This window comes from Erpetoichthys calabaricus, chromosome 18 (genome assembly GCF_900747795.2).
Source record: "Erpetoichthys calabaricus chromosome 18, fErpCal1.3, whole genome shotgun sequence".
Classification (NCBI taxonomy): Eukaryota; Metazoa; Chordata; class Cladistia; order Polypteriformes; family Polypteridae; genus Erpetoichthys; species Erpetoichthys calabaricus.
This window is the reverse complement of record NC_041411.2, coordinates 30,308,552-30,328,895: the sequence shown is the minus strand read 5'-3', so window position 1 is coordinate 30,328,895 and position 20,344 is coordinate 30,308,552. Positions and strand designations below refer to the sequence as shown.

General features: G+C 35.3%; 1 protein-coding gene across 4 annotated transcripts in view; it reads left to right on the top strand.

Annotated features, from left to right (window-relative positions):
* cacna2d3a (calcium channel, voltage-dependent, alpha 2/delta subunit 3a) overlaps positions 1–20,344 on the top strand; it is a 624,026-nt gene that overhangs the window by 588,502 nt on the left and 15,180 nt on the right. For all 4 annotated transcript variants that reach the window (XR_007933861.1, XM_051921047.1, XM_051921048.1 and 1 more), the window contains one exon: positions 48–159. Coding sequence is in view for 3 of the 4 variants with exons in the window: in XM_051921047.1 (XP_051777007.1) it covers positions 48–159 (112 nt within the window). In the remaining variant the exon portion in view is untranslated. The remainder of the gene's footprint in view (positions 1–47; positions 160–20,344) is intronic.

Sequence of the window (20,344 nt, the reverse complement as noted above, 5' to 3'; positions counted from 1 at the left end):
AAAACCTTGTAAGTTAATCTTTATTAATTTTGTTGCCTTCTTTGCAGCACAAAGGGGCAGAGCAATGCTAGTGCCTTGTGATACAGAGTACCCTGCCTTTGTATCGGAGCGAACAATCAAAGAGACAACAGGGAATATCGACTGCGAAGAATGCTTCAAGTAAGTAAATATTTACTTTCCGCACAGTTGTGTTCTCTTTGAAATTTAAACGCTTTAAAAAGCATAAAGCTGACTGGAAGTGGCTGCTCTGCATTTGTCTCTACTCTTGTATATTTGTACCCATAGCTGCTTCTTCCTCTTTCAGTCTCTACATTGAGAATGTCCTTCCTGCACTTTCCTTCGTCTCCTGATAGTGGGTGAACTCACTAAAATTCTATACGTGTTTGTCAGTACCTAGATCACATAGTTCCTTTTGTCTCTTTATTATGACTGCATTTTTTATGCTTAATTTTCTGAAGGTACAAATCCTGATTCCTTTCCCCACCTCTAGGTTTCTGTATCCTTCTATGTTTTGACTCAGTAATCAGCTAGCTGGAAGTACACAGAATGGACATTTTGATGCAAACACTAGCTTACCCAGAATGCCTTGACTCAGTAGTAAAATAAGACCATTGAGCTACAGCGCAAAATACCACTGTGCCATCCAGCACTGGGGTCACTCTGATTTATGGTCCAATGTCAAAACTGAAAAAAATGTACTGACGTGCAAAGAATTTTAATTTGTAAATTATTTATGTATCCCTCCAAATATCAACATCTAATTAGACATTTAGAAAATACATTTTTGATTTAATCTCTTCTTTGTGTAATGTTATCTATCATTAGTAGGTCACTTATAGGTATAGTAAGTTGGTTTCCCTTGTTTGCTGTAGAAATGCTCAGGTCAAGGTGTTGAAATGGGTTTGGAAAACACTGAGACACTTTAGGAAACTTTATTAGTATTACAACACCCACACACATAGATACTGTAGATGTTCAAATCGTTTTTTCTAACTCTTGTTTATTAAGAATTTCAAAAACAAATTTTATCACTTTTCTACATAGTCAACTTCGTTTGTGATGCAATTTTCCCAGCATCGTAACAACTTTTTAATGTCCAATTACTACTCCTCCTGCCTTCACCGTCTCCAACGAAAATATAAAATTGCGGAAACATTTTGAATGTCCCTAATAGCATAGTTGGCAGGATTACATAGATAGATCCATGGTCACGCACACACATACCTGTATATGACAATATTTCAATATTATGTCTTTTTGTTTTTCATCACTCTGTGCTACTGAATGTGTAAATAATGTATTCTGTGCTGGGTTTGTAAGCTCAAGTGCCCTTTCCAACTACAAACTGAACTGAATTGAGTACAAATGAAAGATCAATGTATTGTATGAAGGCTTGGGATGAATTAATGGCAAAGGGTGACAACGTCTACAAAATGGTGGACCTTTAATAACAACCTGATGACTCCTGCACCATCTGAATCCTAGAAACATCGTTTTCTTAAAAATGTAGTCTATTTTAAGCATTTTTGCAATTTCTTAATATCAACCTTTAACAAATATTTCTAATCAAAAATGAATTAGAACTGATTTAACAGAATCATAATTATACATTGAGCTTCAGATGTATATTTAACAGTATTATAAAAATTTCTGGACTAGGAGACTTCCATGCTGTAGTGAAGACTGAAGGGTGTTAGTATATACTGTAGTTTATAGAGTTTTCTATTGAAGTTGACATACAGTATGTACTTGGCAGCTTTGCACTTTTAGTTCTTTTCTGACTGCTTCATTAATAAGTATTTTTAATGGAATGGGGAAAGTAATTCTTGTAAAACGTTTTTGGCACCCTATTCATTTTAATTCCCAAATAAAATTGTTACAGTCACAGAACACAAAAAAGTCTTCAATTATTTTCTTTAATAGAGAATTTTAGAAATCTGTTTAAATTGGAGAAAATATTTTTTCTGTCCTTCTCCAAATAAAATTGTTTTCTTCTCAGTATCTCCGTTTTAATGATGGGACCCTTTGCTCCCCACCATTAATGCTCTCGAGTCTAAAAGCATGCTGGGAGGTGGTATTTTTGCCAGCGTTACTGTCTCTCTTCCAGCTGTATTATGCCTAATCAGTCACTCCAGTCTAAGCTCAAACAAAAGCTACAGAGAGATGCAGCTGTTTGGCTCTCAGACAGTTTCAATGAGAGGGAAGAATTTCTCCTTAATAAAGAGATGTTCTTCATTATCCTTTAAGGAAATCCATCTTGTATACAGAAGAGCAAATTGATTCATTTCAAGTGCTTGACAAGCAGCTTCATTCTGGGAATAATAAAATGAGGGAAAACTTTAAATACTGTGCATGCATGGCTGTACACATTTAAAAACAGAAATTATTTTGAAAGTAGTCTACAAAATACCAACATACGTGTATCCTCAATTACAATTATGTAAATATTTTAGAAAGTTTTTTTTTGTTGGTATTAATTACAGGAAAATGTAATATTTAGACACAAAAATGAAGGTGGCTCATAAAGAATGGAATTTTTGCTTTTAATTTTGTAAAGAGCTAATAAAGTTAGGTGCTATCATTTTTGTCTAACAGCTTTAAATGCTTTGAAAATTATAATAGCTAAAACAGTACCACTGGCAAAAGGCAATTTGAAAGGTCTGGGTAGCATTAAAGTTAATTTTGTGCTGAATGAGTGAGGAAGAGAAATGCTCTTTTTAAGTGTCGGTGAAAACAGGAGACATTACATCTAGAGAACCGTATTTCAGAAGTACGGATCAAACAGCAGAGCACAAGGGAAAAGGGGAAGCTGTGCCCCTAAGAAGAATTTTTCATTTTTGTTTTACTAAAAATCCTTCCATTGTTTCAAATAAAATAATAGCACAATTATTGTGTGAATAATTAAGAAGCTACAATAGGAATCAAAACCTCCATTTAAGAAAAAGAAGATGTGAGCCACCATCATGCTGTCGCTTTCATTGCAACCTCACAGGCGTCAAGGTCTCCTCATAACGGATGGGTGGCATTAATATCACCAGCAGCCTAGCTTTCGTGGAAGTCATATACAGTACATACATACATACACACACACACATATATATATATATATATATATATATATATATATATATATATATATATATATATATAAATACTGAACATTTTTATGTACACACTGCAATGCATTTTTATACAAATGTACAGTAGTCACATATATATTCATATTTACTATGTATTATATATAATATGAATACTGTACATTTGTATGTACACTGTAATGAATTTTTTATACAAATGTACAGTATCCATCCATCCATTTTCCAACCCGCTGAATCCGAACACAGGGTCACGGGGGTCTGCTGGAGCCAATCCCAGCCAACACAGGGCACAAGGCAGGAACCAATCCCGGGCAGGGTGCCAACCCACCGCAGAAATGTACAGTATTCACATATATATTCATATTTACTATATATTATATATAATATAATATGAATATATATATATATATATGAATACTGTACATTTGTATGTACACACTGTAATGCATTTTTTTATTAGCAATTTGTGTTGGATTTATAAATGTATAAAGATGAGATGTCTGCTATGTAAAATATATTAAAATGAACTAAAATTCAGTTACCCTTCTACAAAAAGTCTGTGATCTATAATGCAGTACGCTAGTTTTCCTTCTAATCTGTGGTGCGTTATTTTAGTTGTTTTAAACTGCTACATCATTTTGCGTCATTTCTCACAGTTATGTGTGCTAGGGTGTCTTTGTTGGCGAACTTGTTCTGCTGCTTTTGAGTAGAGGGCTTCAGTTATTACTGCTTAATGTTTTGTTTTTTTTTTTAATTAAAAATTTATTTTTTTTTTAATATGGGAGAGTTCTCTTTTCTTTTCCATATGACTGTCATGCCTTATAGAATTGGTTTCGCGTTTCTCTGCTCAGTGATTTTTGTTTTATTATTTTCCTCCACCAGTAGTGCAAGTCAAGCTAAAGTCCTTTCTTAATGCTCAGCCAAAAATACAATACTATATTTTTGATCTTGCACAAAAAACAAAAAAAAATGTTTCCCTGCATTGCACTGAGCAGAGTTTAAATAATTTTGTACAACTTGATTTAAAATCCTTATCCCAAAAGAGGGAGCCCTGCCCTGCTTTATGAATGGCAATTCTTTGCTTGCTAAGTGGGTCTCCTGTGGCACATAACAGGCGTTCCCTTACAAAATAATTCTGAAAATTTTGCTTTTTTTTCCATACAAAATATCGCAACATTGTTTTTAGTTCTTATTTTACTGGCTAAGCAGAAAGATATGATGTTTGCTCTTATCAGTCCAACTTTTCTCAGCTATAAAATGAAGAAAAAAGCCAAATCAATGAACAATACAAAAAGATATATGGTAGAGTAACATATTTAAAGAATCATTTATTGGCAACTTCTATTGTCAAATGTAGCCAAAAGTAAATGTTCAAATGGCTAAGCACTTAGGAATACCCAAAGGCGTCAATCAGAGAGGCTTAATCTCATGTTATTAGATCCTCTGATAAGTATAATCAAGTTACTCTGGAAGGCGATGGTACAGATTGTTAAGGGCAAATCAAGCAAAACAAGCCTCTTTAAATGTGAGGTGCCCATTAGGAGAGTTTGTTCCGTCCACCCAAAAACACCAAGTGTCTTTTAGCTTTAATTCCTTAACCTACTTTGATTACATCCTTCTGCTATAAATTGGATAAACTAAGATCCCTTAACATGTACCAGCAGGGCTAATAAGAGGCTAGGACTCTGATTATACCACGGAAAGCTTGAGATAATAAGATTTCTTTTGATTATTGTTTAAAATACAGGGAGTTTGGATGAAGACGTCATACCTCTCTTAACACACAGGCCGATTCTGAACAGTCATTATTTAAAGAAGAATTTCATCCCCTCACTGTCTGAAAGGCTGCTCACTAAAAATACTTGGCTAATCAGTGTTTTGGCTTCGCTTCTTCTAAAATGAACTGGGATAAGTGGGCGAAAAGGTATCATTACCATTTCTGCTGGCCTTTTGACGCAGCAGATTCTTGAAATTTCCTTACAGACTTTGTTCACTTAAGTGGAAGGCTGTGAGCAATACACATTAAAGGCTATGCAGGTTTCTGGATTATAGCAATGCCAGCTGTGGTTTCAGATGTGCAAGCAGCCAGTGCTCCTTGAAGGGGAATGGCCGCCGAGACAGGTTTTGTTTGAAAGGAGGTTAGCTTTGCTTTGCACGTCAAGTGCTAACTTGAAACCCTTCCAGAGCAAAAAAAAAAAACTTTAAGGACAATATAGGGGTTTGTCACAAACATAGACATATTTAAAACCTACATTTTTAAATAGTCAAGAAATGTCTCTGATTAACAGCAGCAGTCCATTTCATCAATATTAAAAACGTTCTCATCAGTGGATCTGATCCTGGCCTCCCGATTTGCCACTCTATGTGTAGTTGCTTGATTTCAAAAGTTGCTCCGTCATATGTTGCTACTTAGTGAAGCCCATTAATAAATGAGGCTTAAAAGGGTGGCAATATTTTATAATTACGTAACAGCGCTGGGATTTCACATCGTAATAACTAGGCAGAAAGAGTAATTAAGTCTTCAGTTTATAAACGGTTCATGTTTGGCAGCTGATTTCAGCACGAAACCACAGCCATTACACTGAAATTGTGCATTTTTCAATCAAGTGAAAGACAGCTTGACAGCTGTCACATCGACACATGGCCTTGTGTGCAATATGCCTGAGCTGCAATGATCCGCAAAAAACAAACAATTAAACAGATAAGTGCTGACAGACTCAAGTGCTTCAGCACTTCTCATTACGGCAAAAAAAAAACAAAAGTATATAGGCATAAGTTCATTTTATACAACACGCTCAGGAACTATTGGCATCAGTTATAAAACCAGACAAAAAGTCGCATCAACTGAGCAGTTATGTGAGCAGCAGTGTTATGCTCCAAAATGAAAAATATTTGTTTTACTTTTTTCTCTTAACCATAGGTGTCAAAATATATGTTGGAAACGGAATTCTCATATTTGAAATAAAACTCAGTCCTAAAGAATGTTTTTGGATTTCAAAACTTATCTGCTATATAAAATACGCGCAGGATCCGATTGAATTTGGGTGCTATGTTCAGATGAGATCAAAACTGAGAACTCGCTCCATCAGCCCATGCAATGAAACGAAACGTACACCAACTAAGAAAATGTAATGGTGAATAGCTGGTGTCGTGGGACCCCCTTAACTTCCATGACCCTGCAGGTCTTTGAGTATAGCATCATGGGCCGTACTACTTCTTTAGATATTTTTGCCAACAAGCTGCTTACCTTTGTTAGAAACCCAAAACCAGGTAGCAGGTGGACATTCCAGCATGGTAATGATATTATAACTTGAAATCGGAAATTAAGAGGAAGCGCATTTTTTCGACCGAAGTCAAGAAGCACTTCTTTACTCAAAGAGTTGTGGGAATCTGGAACAAACTATCGAGTTGCGTAGATGAAACAGAAACCTCGACAACCTTTCAGGAGCATCTGGGTGAGATTTTGGGACAGCTTAGCTGTTACCTGATGAAATGAATGGTCTCCTCTCATTGGTCAGATTTCTTATGTTCTTATAATCTAAACCCATCTCAGATTCATAGAGAACATTTTACAATCAACAACACAGCCCAACAGTTAAAAGGATAGCCACAGACCTAAGAACATCACCGATCTGGAAAGTAGATTTCTTAGAGTGTGTTCTCCAATCTGCTGGACCATTATAGGAAAATAATTTATATTGTTATGAGATTGATTGATTGATTGTTTTCATTAGTTTTTTTGAGAAAATAATAGTGTTCTTTATTTTAAAACACCATATTTAAATAAAAATTTCCAAAATGCCGTGCGGCCTACACTGCTAGAGGCTTGGATGAGGCTCAATTTTCTTCAGTTGAACAGATCCAAAACAGAAGCCATCTTAGTTGGTACATCACATCATCTTCGCTCTTCTACCATCACCAGTATTACTTTCTCTGGCCAAAATATTCCTCTTTCCACATCTGTTACTAATTTGGGTGTTAGAATGGACTCCCAACTTACTTTTGACACCCACATCAAATATCTCTGTAAGTCATCTTTTTACCATCTCAAGAACATCGCCAAACTCCGCCCATTACTCACCCTGGCAGATGCAGAGAAGCTCGTCCATGCCTTTGTCTCTTCCAGGCTGGATTACTGTAATGCACTCCTCATTGGGATTCCTGGCAAGAGTATCCAGAGACTCCAGTATATTCAGAACAGCGCTGCCAGGATCCTGATGAGGGTGCGAAAGTATGATCACATCACCCCAATCCTGAAAACCCTTCACTGGCTCCCTGTTTCATTCAGAATAGAGTACAAGGTCTCCCTTCTTACCCATCAGTGCATTTATGGACATGCCCCTCTTTATCTACAGGAACTCCTTACCCCCCATAACTCCTTACGTTCCCTCCGCTCTGTACTCACTAACACTCTTCAAGTCCCCAGAACTAAGCTCAGCAGCATGGGTGACAGGGTGTTTTCATCGGTGGCGCCGAGGCTGTGGAATGCCCTCCCTGATTACCTGAGAGCCCCACAGTCGACTGAGGCCTTTAAGCGAAACCTAAAAACTCATCTTTTTAGAAAGTCATTTTGTTAAAGTATTTTATAGACTCTTCTGTTCTTTTTTTTTATTTTATTATTCTATTTTTACTCTGTAGCACTTTGGGATTGCTAAAATATAAAGTGCAATATAAATAAAATTTATTATTATTATTATTATTATTATTATCACTGTTTGAGCAGAGTTTACACGTTCACCCCGTGTCAGTTTTTGTAATCTTTCCTTTCACATCCCAATGAGGAATTTCTTAGGTTGATTTTTAATTTGACATTGGGCCCCGTTAGAGTGTAACGTTCACATTGGTGTCTACATTGCGTGTTGTGTTGCCAGGACAGGCTTTAGCACCTTCAGCACAGTATTTGAATAAGGATGTTAGCAATACAAATAAATAAATGCCAGCAGTTTCCTAATATTTATGCGTAATTTGGTTATCTGTGCAGTTTACTTGATGTGGTTTTTATGCTGAACTTCACCGTGGATGCCAATAATTACAAAATTCATTGTAATTAAAAGTCTTTGTTTTTATGTTCATTAAAATTTCCTTATTCACCACTACCGCCTGTTCTGTTTCATACATTTAAATGACAGTCGAAATGAGGGCACAGTTTCAGTTTGGGTAATTTGGACCATGTGGACCAACCTTCTAAATGCAGTACTGTATTATAAAAAAAAGATTAATTAAAGTTAACTTGAGAATCTGATTACTGAGGAGGCAGCTGCTGGGGAAAAATGGGATGCAAAGGGTCAGGATCCATCCCTTTTTTATCAGCTGTTTTTTATTCCGACAATTTTATTTGGCAAAAGTATACTCTTGGTGTAATGATGTACTTCATAGTTCATTTTCAAAAAACATTTGTTTAACTTTGATAAAAAGACTTGATCATATCTACATTGTTAACATTTGTTAATTTAGTCGATACTTTAGTACAAAGTATATCACACACATAGAGGAGCAAAGAAAGCACTAAGCCACCGGTATTGCTTTGAAATTTTTCTGTAAATGTAAGCCAGCTCAGTTAAGACAAGCTAAAATAACACATAAAAGAAACCATTAAATTCACATTTGCATTATGCAATGGCATTTTTTTTTCTTGTTTTAAACTTCATTAGACTGCAGTAGTCAATGAAAAAACAGAAAGACGGATACTGTCTACACATCTTAATAATTGGTGCTGGAAAAGTACACGGAGCAGATTGCCAATTTTATTTTTTATTATAACTTTTCATTTCATGCAAACATTTGTGGCCCTTGCTGCTTGTCATCATTTTATGCTTTTAATAAACTCACTGGAACACTGCAGTGATATGAACTGAAGCACACAGACAGCAATGACCTGTTGAGTCATTTACAAAATCTGAGTTTGATTTTAGTAACTCTATCTTGATAATGCATTTACATTCTGTCTTTTTGCAGTGGGAACAAACAAACAAAAGTATAAAAATGTAACCACCACAGGAAGACTGATATAGTTTGCAAATAAACAGCATGTCATTTTCTAGTGACACAGGACAGACGCTGTGCAGAAAGCAGTTTGGCAAACTCTTAGGACATTTTTATTCAGAAGCAAAATAAGTTTGCCTTTTATATTTTTGCAGTGGGTTGGGGGTGTTGATGGGAAGTGTTCATTTGTGTAATAATAGAATAATTCCCCTTGAACTTAAAAACTGTGTTATGAAGCCTAATGAATAAAAGAAATAAACTGTAAAGTCTGTCAAGCACTTTCAACAAGATGTATTTTGCAAGACAGTACCTCATAGCCTCAGAAGTGTTGCAGATTTCTAAGACTGTTTTGAACAATATAACGGTCTAAAAACAATTATTTTTCCCTTCAGAGGTTATGATAATGTTCTTTAATACATCTTCACTAAGTAATAATTTTTTTCCTGTTTAGGTTTTATAAATTTTACTGCCAAATTTATTCAGTCTTATTAACCATTCCAATACATTGCAAGTATTTTGAAGTTTGCAAATGGAAAATAAATATATTACTTTTTTTCACAGCATACTTTATCCATAATAATTATAACGAGTAACAAAAATCTGGTTCCAAGCATCTCAAATCAAATCCTAATTCAATTTTATTGTTATTGCTACTGCATTATGGGGAAGACACTTAGATGTGAAAAACTGCCAATATTTAGTAGATACCCTTTTGTTTTATTTTATTTTTATTTGTTTTGTTTACAGTTAGTGATTAGTTGTGGGTAGAGTCAGAGTCAGGCTTATGAGTCAGTGGTAGGGTTCATAATTGGCAACCTCTTGAATTAATTATGACAGTATTTGCTTATTTATATAAAAACAAATTGTTTATTTGAATTCAAAATGATCAAATTGAAATTATTTGAAATAAAATGTTGATATATATATAATTTATATAATATATACACATATACATAATATTGTCATATATATGTGTATGTAAGCATGGATCTATTTATTTATGTAATCCTGCCAACTACGCTAAATTATCTATCTATCTATCTATCTATCTATCTATCTATCTATCTATCTATCTATCTATCTATCTATCTATGAAGGACGTTCAAAATGTTTCCGCACTTTTATGTTTTTGTTGGAAATGGTGAAGACAGGAGGTGTATTGATTGGATATTAAAAAGTTGGTACGGTGCTGGGAAAATTGCAAATGAAGGTGACTATGTAGAAAAGTGATGTATTTGTTTTTGAAATTGTTAATAAAAAGAGTTTTAAAAAAGTGCAGAAACCTTTTGAACATCCCTCGTATTTAAGTATATGACATTTTGTTTTAGTATTATGATGGGAGTGCAATTTAGAACTGTATAAAAAGTTTGCATGATGGATAAATGGGGGCCACTGCTTGCAGAGGCTGACAGACATACCTGGTGATAATTCAGACCAATTATTGGCCAAAAAGAAGAAAACAAAACAATATACCAAATAAAACCTTTTAAAATATCTTGATTCCCATGTTTGAAAAGCTGAAAAAAATTACTAAGTTAATGTTAAATGATCGGATGCCAAAACTATGGTTCATAATGCCAAAACATGGTTCATAAAAATTTAGAGAACATCCGAGTTTGAAAGTCTAAAAGACAAAACGGCTTTACCTCTCTTAAAACAAACAAACAAACAAACCAAAAGTGAAATGTGGCATGAATGCAGTATGAAATTAAAATAATAATTAAAAATAATCAGATCTTATTTCATTTAAAGATTTTTTTCACAAAGCATACAACTTAAGTTAAAGAGAAGCAGTGAGTCTGGGGATTGAGGTACTCATGGCTTGGGTGGGCCAGGGCTTTTCTAAAGGCCTGCTGTTTTTGAGTTTGCAAACCTGAGTTGATATTAGAGAGCTTATTTGATTTGCCATTCGAAAAGAATGCTCAAAAGGATATTAAACATAAGAACTTTGACAAATGAGCAGACCATTCAGTCCATCAAAATCGGTAAATCCTCATTTATTACTGACAACGAAATTAGTTTGGAGAAGACGGTGAGGGAAAACACCACAGCTAATGCCCATTGCACATTGGAAGTTCCTGAACAGTCCTGCTCTCATCTAGCCATTAGACAACTCCAAGAAGGAGTAGTGATCGTTTAATACTGTGGGCTAAATGGTTGTTAAAGAAGGTGGAGAGGTTAGGTGGAATCGGATCAGGGTCAGCATACTTCTCTCAAGTCAGTGGCTTCTTGATATGGACCATACTGACTGATTTTTCCCTTACAACTCCCTCCACTGATCTTTTCATTTTAGTTCCGCCCAGCCTAGCTGAATTGTCACACACATCATAATTTGTAATAGTTGCATGATTGCCCATCTTAAACCAAACGTGAGTCAGCTGATGATGAAGCTTACCTGCATCTGATGGCCCAGCAGGCATCCCCTCAGCAGCTACACTTGATCCATAAGACATTACTGTGGAAGGGTATCACAGTATTTCTGCTCCTGAAGTTTTATTCTAAAGTAGTTAATACTTTATTGCATTTTCTGAAAACCTTAGCAACTGCTTTTTTTATATATAAAAAATATGTTCAAAAGAATGTCCTTTTCCTTGTCCAAATGAAAATTAATATGGAAAATGAGTTAATTGGTTCTTCTATATTTGATAGAAGGACTAGCAGACACAGTGATGAATAATACAAGCAAAGTTTTCAAAAAACATGTTTAATTTCCAACTTCACAAAACTGAATATTTTTCCAAATGACAATTGTGTCTTTCATTCCCTATTTTTTTTTCTGCTTTAATAACTACTATAGAGAAAATGAGAAATTATGCCAAAAGAAAACTGTTATTCATCTCTGAATGAATCCTTTAGTGCATTTTTTTTTCTTTTTCGAATCCTCTTGTTCCAACCAATTTAATAAGAGGGTAATAAATGCCTTTATTTGGTAGCTTGTTTATCCTCAGAGCTATGTCTCTTGTCATAAATATCCACCAGTGGGCGTTTTACTGTTCTAAAAAATATATAAAAATGTGTATAGTACTCGCAGCTTTTAGCTCTGAAACAGGAAAACACCACATGCTTAAATAAGCAAGAATTTAAATTAAAAGCAAGAATTTACTTTCATTACCAAACTGGTTAGAATGAACATTAGCAGCCACAGAAGGGCCCCAGGAGCAAAGATCTAAACAGCTCAAAGCCAGATCTGACTCCAGCAATTCCCTTTTTAGTAAAGGAAAAAAAAAACCAATTTAATAAAATAAAGAGTAAATGAACAAAGACAAGAAAATACTTGATTCAGGCATTTGCAAGTAATATGCAATTGACGTAAAGGCAGTCATTTATAAGAATAGTAATCTTTGTATAATAATCTCCCACAATCTACATTATCATCAGTGATGCTGGTATTGAACCATTTATTAAAAAAATCAATTAGAAAAAAATCATACGGAAAGGGATCTGGGAACTCAAAGCAGACTGTATAAAATAATACGTAATGTACGTCTTCATCTGCGTCATCTCTTTGTATAGATTGAAAGCAGAATCTGAGCACTTGTTTATAAATGAAATCTAATTTCCCATTATTTCTGTAAAAATTGTGAGCTTTCATTTTTTTCTTCATCCCACAATGAAAACTGAAACTTCGCATGCAAGCATTTTCTTCTCTTTTATACAACATAAATATATACTCAGGTGGACCGACTCATTTTTAAAATCTTTTTTCTTTTTTTAAGAAATGTGCCGTGTTTAACCTTTCTCTTTAGTAAGAGTGATTGTGGTGTCTGAGCCCCCTAAAGTGCACTTCCACTGTTCAGCCCACTCAGCTTCGCTGTGCTAAAGTAGTTTTTTTTTTTTTTATGAAAGGACATAAAGCTCAGGGAAACCTCTGTTTGCATTATTCGCTGCTCTCTTTAATAAATAATATGATATGGAAACATCCTAATAATGCAAGTTTGAACATAAACAAATGATCTCTGTCGGAGGATAGTGCAAATCCCAAACAAACTGGTAAATTTATGACTAATGACATTCCTTTGTATGCACAGTATCATTAAATTGATTGCATATGGTTCTGAAATCTTTAGAACTATACTAATAAATCTTCCTCGGATCCAGCTAATCTCATTAAATTTATTAAACAGAGAATCAGATTCAGTAAACCTTGTTTGGATTAGGAAAATTGATTAGAATGGGAAAATGTCCTTGTTGTGTATGAAAGGTACTCCGAATTGTATAAGCAAACTTGAAAGGAATGTGTTTTTGTTTTCAATAAATCTTTGAAATGAATTAATATAGTAGGACTGTGTAAATAAAGCAGATTGATTAACTTTTATCTGAATCTATACTGTTTGTACACAGAGTGGACTCTGTAAGAAGACAGCGAACATCTGTCTTTTATCCATCCATCAACTCCCAACTTCACAAAACGCGAATGACAATTTCTGCTATTTTTTCTTTTGTAATAACTACGAAGCCAATTAATTTTTAGAAATTATATTAAACTTTTATTTATATCTTTTTTTGGTCTTCTATACATTGTAATGAATGAACTATTATCATCTGTAGTGCCTTCTAAAAAACTGGTCTGATTTGAGGCTAAATCAACAGATATCACCCCGTTCATCTGAATATAATCCATATAATCCTCTGACGACTGGATTCAAGACAGACACTTGAGTGTTTTGTTCAACCTTACCTAGAAAGGGGTTTCTCTTTGAATTGCCTTTCCCAAGGTTTCTTCCATTTTTTTTCCCTACTAGAATTTCTTTTTTTGGGAGTTTTTCCCCTGTCTTCCTAGAGAGTCAAGACTGGGGGGCTGTCAAGAGACAGGGCCTGTTAAAGACCATTGTGGCACTTCTTGTGTGATTTTGAGCTATACAGAAATAAATTGTATTGCATTGTATAAGGCAATTTAATAACAAAAACACTTGTTGAGCTAAAACGATCATATAAAATGTTGTACAAAATAAAAACGAACAATCGGCAAGATAAAGGCATTTTCTAATTGCTACTGGAATTTAGAGTTTTTTTGTTTTTTTTAATAAGGCACACATTTCGACAGAAGTGCTACCACATTCGGTCAGCTGGTTTCTTTGTAATTACTTCAGTGTTCAGAACAAAGTAGCCAAAAATACTTAGTTTCCATAGCAGTAACAGCATTTGTAAATATTTCGCAATTTTCAATACTTCATTTATTTCACACTGTAATCTGCACCTCGCAAATGCTCATTGAGGAATTCTGAAATAGGTCTAATGAATGGTTAGTAATGGTAATGTGTTGGGTAATAAATTAAGATGTTTTATTCACATTTTATGCATAATGTATATGTATACACACACACACACACACATATATATATATTTATTTAAATATACAGTATATATGTGTATATTTAATGTCTTTGATATATATTCTTTCAAGGACTGTTACAGTTAAGTAAAGGACTAATTTCTGCATTTTGATAAACTGACTGGAAGTGTAGAAACAAAATTTAATTTAAAGTAACACAAAAATCAGCCTTGTTACTTGGTGAGAAGCAGACTTAACAGAGGATTAAACTTCTTTGCTGCTTTTGTTGCACTGTGCATTACAGCTGCCAGGTTCTGTTTAAAGAGCTCATATTATTTTCTCTCTTTTAGGATAATGCATTGCATTAGCACCTCATAAAGTTACAACGTACAGGAGATCTGAGGGTCAGATGTGCAGCATTACTGGAGCCTGGGTTTTAACCTCGATTCATATCCTATTTTGCTTTTATCCATAACAGCATGAGTTAGTGCAGCACTATTTAGTCTGCTTTAAAACAGTGTTTAGGAAAAGGGTGACATGCCAGTCAGGGTGCGCTGCCATTTCCAGCCTCCTTGTAAAGACGAGAATATTTTTCTCTCTGTCAAGTGAGCAGATCTTACATGATCAGCATAACGTAAATAAAGGAAAACCTCTCTGTATGATTTTTCTACATAACTGTCAGAGTGAGCTTGAGGTATAAAAATATTACAGATCTTCAGACAAACCAAACCAAGCATTACCCGTTTTGTTTATGCTGTATATTACATAGGCTTGTCATGTAATATCAAGTTTCATCAGGGCTTTATGAACACCAGGCTAAAGCAGATTTGACTGTTACTTGAAGAGCCCATTTTCCAAAATAAGCCCCACTTGAATTATATTAATTGTTTATAGTATATTTCTCAGAAAAGAAATACGAAATAAACAACTTTATGTCTGGGCCACAGAATTACATGTGCTTCCCAGTGGTTTATTTGATAGATAACCAAGATGGCAAAAAAAAAGCCTGATCAGTTAAAACTGCCTCACCCACTAAACAGAGCAAGAGAAAGACAGAGGAGAACAAAGTGCCATGGAGGCCTGGCCAGAGACTACAAAACCTTCATGCCATTAGGTGACAACACCTGGCCCTTTGCCAGAGAAGCCGGGATAAAAGTTCAAACTACCTTTGCTGGATATTTGAATTCTATAATACGAGGGACGTTCAAAATGTTTCCGCCCTTTTTTTTTTTTAACTCTATTTATTAAGAATTTCAAAAACAAATTATATCACTTTTCATCATAGTCACCTTCGTTTGCGATGCAAGTTTCACAGTCACATGACACTTTCGGATAAGACCAATTACTACTCATTCTGCTTTCACCGTTTCCAACGAAAATATAAAAGTATGGTGTCGCAAGAACGACCATGAGACATTGTGAAGGTTTGGTGCAGCCACCCATTTAATACTTTCCGGCTGCAAAATTGATTCAAAATTAGCGAAATGTTTATTCAATCAGAGTCCACAACAGAACTGATTCTCTTCAGGCAATATGGCGGCTTTAAAGGCCAGCAAAGGAAGTGATGTCATCAGCACCGGAACCAGAAGGGACGTCATTGGCTGCCCCAGAGCCGGGTGGGATTTCCCTAGACTGGTCTGCAAAAGATCGAGAGGGAAAGTTGGTGCACTTCGCCACTCCCTGGTCTGGCATGGAATTACATGTATTCAAGCCCTTTGGTTGTCTCCAAAACACACGTGTGTGACAATGGAAACTTTTTGAACATCCCTCGTAAATTAAAAAAAAAAAAAAAAAAAAAGTTAAACGTGTACCCCAGGAATAATCAAAACATATAAGAGATTGGCCTAAGATCAAGGCTCTCAATATAATATAACACAAGGAGATTTTAATACAGTAAGAAGACAACTGGAAACCATTGACAACAAACAAGCGTATAATGGACACGTTTCGCATAGGTCATCTGTGAAAATCATCAGGAACATGTCACTTTTTTGGATATGAGCATTTTTTGATGTGCTCCCTGTGCTAAAAGGTTTTCCTAGGCGTAACGCGGGAGAATGACAATAGTATGGTGGAGAGGTCTTTTGAGGTGTCTTCTAGCAAGCTCTAACGATGATATCAAGGAAAAAAACAAAGAAGTGGTCTAGTCATTACCCTCAAGTAATATTTAAAGCACAGTGTGGATCATACAGCTGGAATTGGTATGGTTGAAGAGGCCTCAGGCTGTAATTTGACAGTAAAGTAACTAAAATGAAGACAACAGTGCAATTAAGTTACTGAATATAGAATATTGAAGTTGCCGACCTGCATAAGTAGGTTCCTCAAGGAACTGGCAGCAGTCATCTAATCATTTCATATGATATTGGCATACTTTAAAAATTAAAATATAAATCAGCTATTAGTGGTGCGGCAGAGTGGTTAGAATTACTTCCATATTGCTGTAAAGTCTTGAATTTGAATCGCATCCCTGACACTGACTTTGAGCAACCCTGAACTAGAAAAGCAGGACAAAAACAAAAAAAGATGAATATACCCTTAGCATAATGGTATTATTCAATACACGTTCATGTCCTAGTGAAGTGTGGTGTTTACGTAGTCATACTGTACTGTATTCTGGTCAGTGCGATTCCATCCACAACGTGTTTCCTATTTGAACGTTATTGACACTTGCTACTAATAAGACAATTTCTGCCTTCATAAAAGATACAGTGAAGATCCAGAAAGTTGGGGTTTTAAGGAATAAAATGAAGTACCGTATCTGGGAATTGGTACAAATTAAGCATGAGCTCTAAACCAATCAGTTGGTCGACCTGGTCCGTGTATAGTAAATTAATAAATCAAGCATCATCTTCACTAATAAAATGTTAGCGTGTCTGATGATGTGAGGTCACCCCACAGCCCCTTACTCACTGCACAGTTAAAATAGGTGATCAGTGAACACAAAGCCAGCATGTTTCATAAGGGGCAAAACCTTGGCAGTTTTGGATGAAGCCAAACAGCACTTCATCATGCATAAAGAATCCATAGTTTATGCGCAGTCACTTGAAAGGTGTTTGTGAACATTACGGTCCTGTCCACAATTTAAGCACTGCAGTTTCAGACATGAACCACTGATCCTTACAATATGAAGATTTAGCGAATTGGTTTGTTCCACTTGGAAATTACAGTGCTACAGTGTATATGCAAGTGATTTTCAGTGGGATTTTAATTTCAAGACTCAAAACACACAGCAACAACAACAGACATTGTGTAATATTACTGGCCAGTCATGAATAATATCACTGACAGGTTTCTTCTGTGCTCAGTACATACTGTACAGTGTAAAAGCCACCCATATCCTACGTCTACATTTGCTTTGACTATGTTACTCAATGTATATGGATGAGCAGAAAATGATCAGCACATGACATTAGATTTTAATTTAAAATGTATTTTCATTTAAAATAATCAGCCCTTGCACTCACTTTTTTCGTTTCATATACAGTTTTTCTAAGTGAGTGCTACAGACTGCAAATTCAAACTCACCTTTAGCCAATTCTTAAAAGATTTTTCTCTCGCTGATATCCCTAACTTCTTCTAATAATAGTTATCATATCTTTTTATTAGTGTATTCTAGTTTTCTTTATGGGAGAAATAAACAAAATTCAAAAATGTATTGAATGTATAGGGACCATTGTCTCAGGTTCCATATGACGTTAAAGGTGAATAGTTCAGAAGTCGTTTTTCGTAGTTGTGTCATAATGTAGTGTTATTATTCTTAAATGTTTGAGGAAATATCTGTAATTAGCTGACGCACAAAGAGTGGAATGAAGAGTTGAGCAAAATGAGACAACGTAATACACCTGCTATGTAATAATAATAATTAATATTAATAATATCTTTATTTATATAGCACCTTTAGCAGGCTCAAGGCACTTGTTATTCTCCTAGTCAAAAAAACACTTTAGCTTTTGTCCCTTTGATGTTGTGTGAGTGATCTGACTAAATCAAAGTTTTTATGACTGGATATTTTTGTTTGCATCAATTTTACTCTTTAAATATTTAATATTAAGGCCATCTTTAATATCCGTGTTTATTTAGCGATACTATACTATGGGTCAAGAATTCCCCAGACTAAACAGAAAAGGCATGAAGAAAGCACGCTAACAAACCTCCATATGGAAAGACCTTGAGTCTGAAGAACTATCCTAATAGTTTACATAGTGTATCAATGAAATGAATTTCAAGTGAACAAAATGTCACTGTTGTTGCATACTGTTTACTCCTGCAGTCAACTTTATTTATATAAGTGTCATTTATAAAAGAGATTTTAACTGTCAGGCCCAAGCAACTGGACATTTGCACAGAAAAAAAAGATCCAAAAGTACTCACACAAGACAGAGATCATTGTCTGACTCCCATTGGGAAAGCAGAAACCCAATGCATTTAAAGATATAATTAATAGACCTCTAATCAAATCCAGACTGAAATCATCGTGGCTCAGCTGCACAATCATACAGAATGCAGTGCTTTTTTCATCACAACTACAGGATATATGCTAGGTGGAATTTTCATGCTTCTCTTACATTAACCTGAGCATTTTCTCCCCATTGTCTCAATGTGAGTGTGTTTTCACCTGTGACTGGTTGCTGTCCTATTAAGTCTGGGGCCCTGCTTTGCTTCTCTTACTGCTGTGATAAGCTCTGAAACATAAGACCCTGGTGCAATTAAAAAATGGATGGTTGGATGAAATGTGAAATGTAGCAAATGTGGAGAATATTAAAGTTGACCTATCCATAAGAGGTTAATATAGACTTTTATTACACAACAACTCAACACGAGGTTAATTGAGCTGGATATCAAATGTAATGCTATGGAACATTCAGATATTCGCTGTCAAGACACCCTGACATATTAAGCAAAGCAGATAATTTTATAGTGGCAAATGAATTCTGATATTGCAACGGCATGATTCATGTAGATTTCCATGAGCGTTACACTTCCCACTAAAAGCCAAAGTACAAGACGTTAAAATGACTAACTAATAAGAGTATATCAAGCTGTGTGGGCCCAGCAATGAGACCAGGGCCTATACAGGGGTATTCAAAATGAAAGAGCAGATTTCAAAAATGTATTTCAAACAAACTGTATAAAATAGAAACACATTCCGCACATCACTGGATAGAGGAAAGTTCAAAGTTTAAAAATTCAACTTCAAGAAGATTTGAATGACTTGATTTTAATGCAAGATGGTGCCCCACCTCATTTCCACTTGGAGGTCTGGCGTTACCTGAACGATACCATTCCAGGACGATGCATTTGAAGAGGTGGACAGCAAGATCTTGCTCATCGTCTAAGGCCTCCCAGGTTTCCAGACCCTACCCCCTGCAATTTTTATCTATGGGGGTACATTAAAGAAAGTGTTTCAGAATTATTCCCAGAAACTATAAATAAAAGTCACAGGAGGATAAGAATTTGCCCTCCCTCAGAATAGGACATAAGAGGTACTGTATTTACAACGTGTCCTACACCTATTCCCAGCTAGGAGTGAGAGGTCACATTTGAGAATTAATGACGTCACTTCTTCACAACACTCTGAGATTTAATTTGGAACTCATGATGATGTTGTGTAGTTGTCTGATGCTAGTACTAAGAATGAACCACATAGACAATAATAATATTCAAAGTAGTAGTAGAAGAAGAAGAAGGAAAATGTAATGTTGGATTTTGCGCTAATTCAGTACAACTTCGAGAATTACACTGTAATGAATACCAAAATTGAAAGACAGCAATCAGGCAGGATTATTATTTAACAATTAGTAATCCAGGGGTTGTTCTTGCCTTACGCCCTATGCTGGCTGGTATATGCTCCAGTTTCCCTGTGATCCTGCCTAGGATAAAGTGGGTTTAAAAAAATGGATGGATGATCACAACTGTACTTTCAGATGATACACCTTCCCACTGTTATGCCAAAAAGAAAGCTTTGTAAACTAGGAGTTTTACTGAAGCTAGA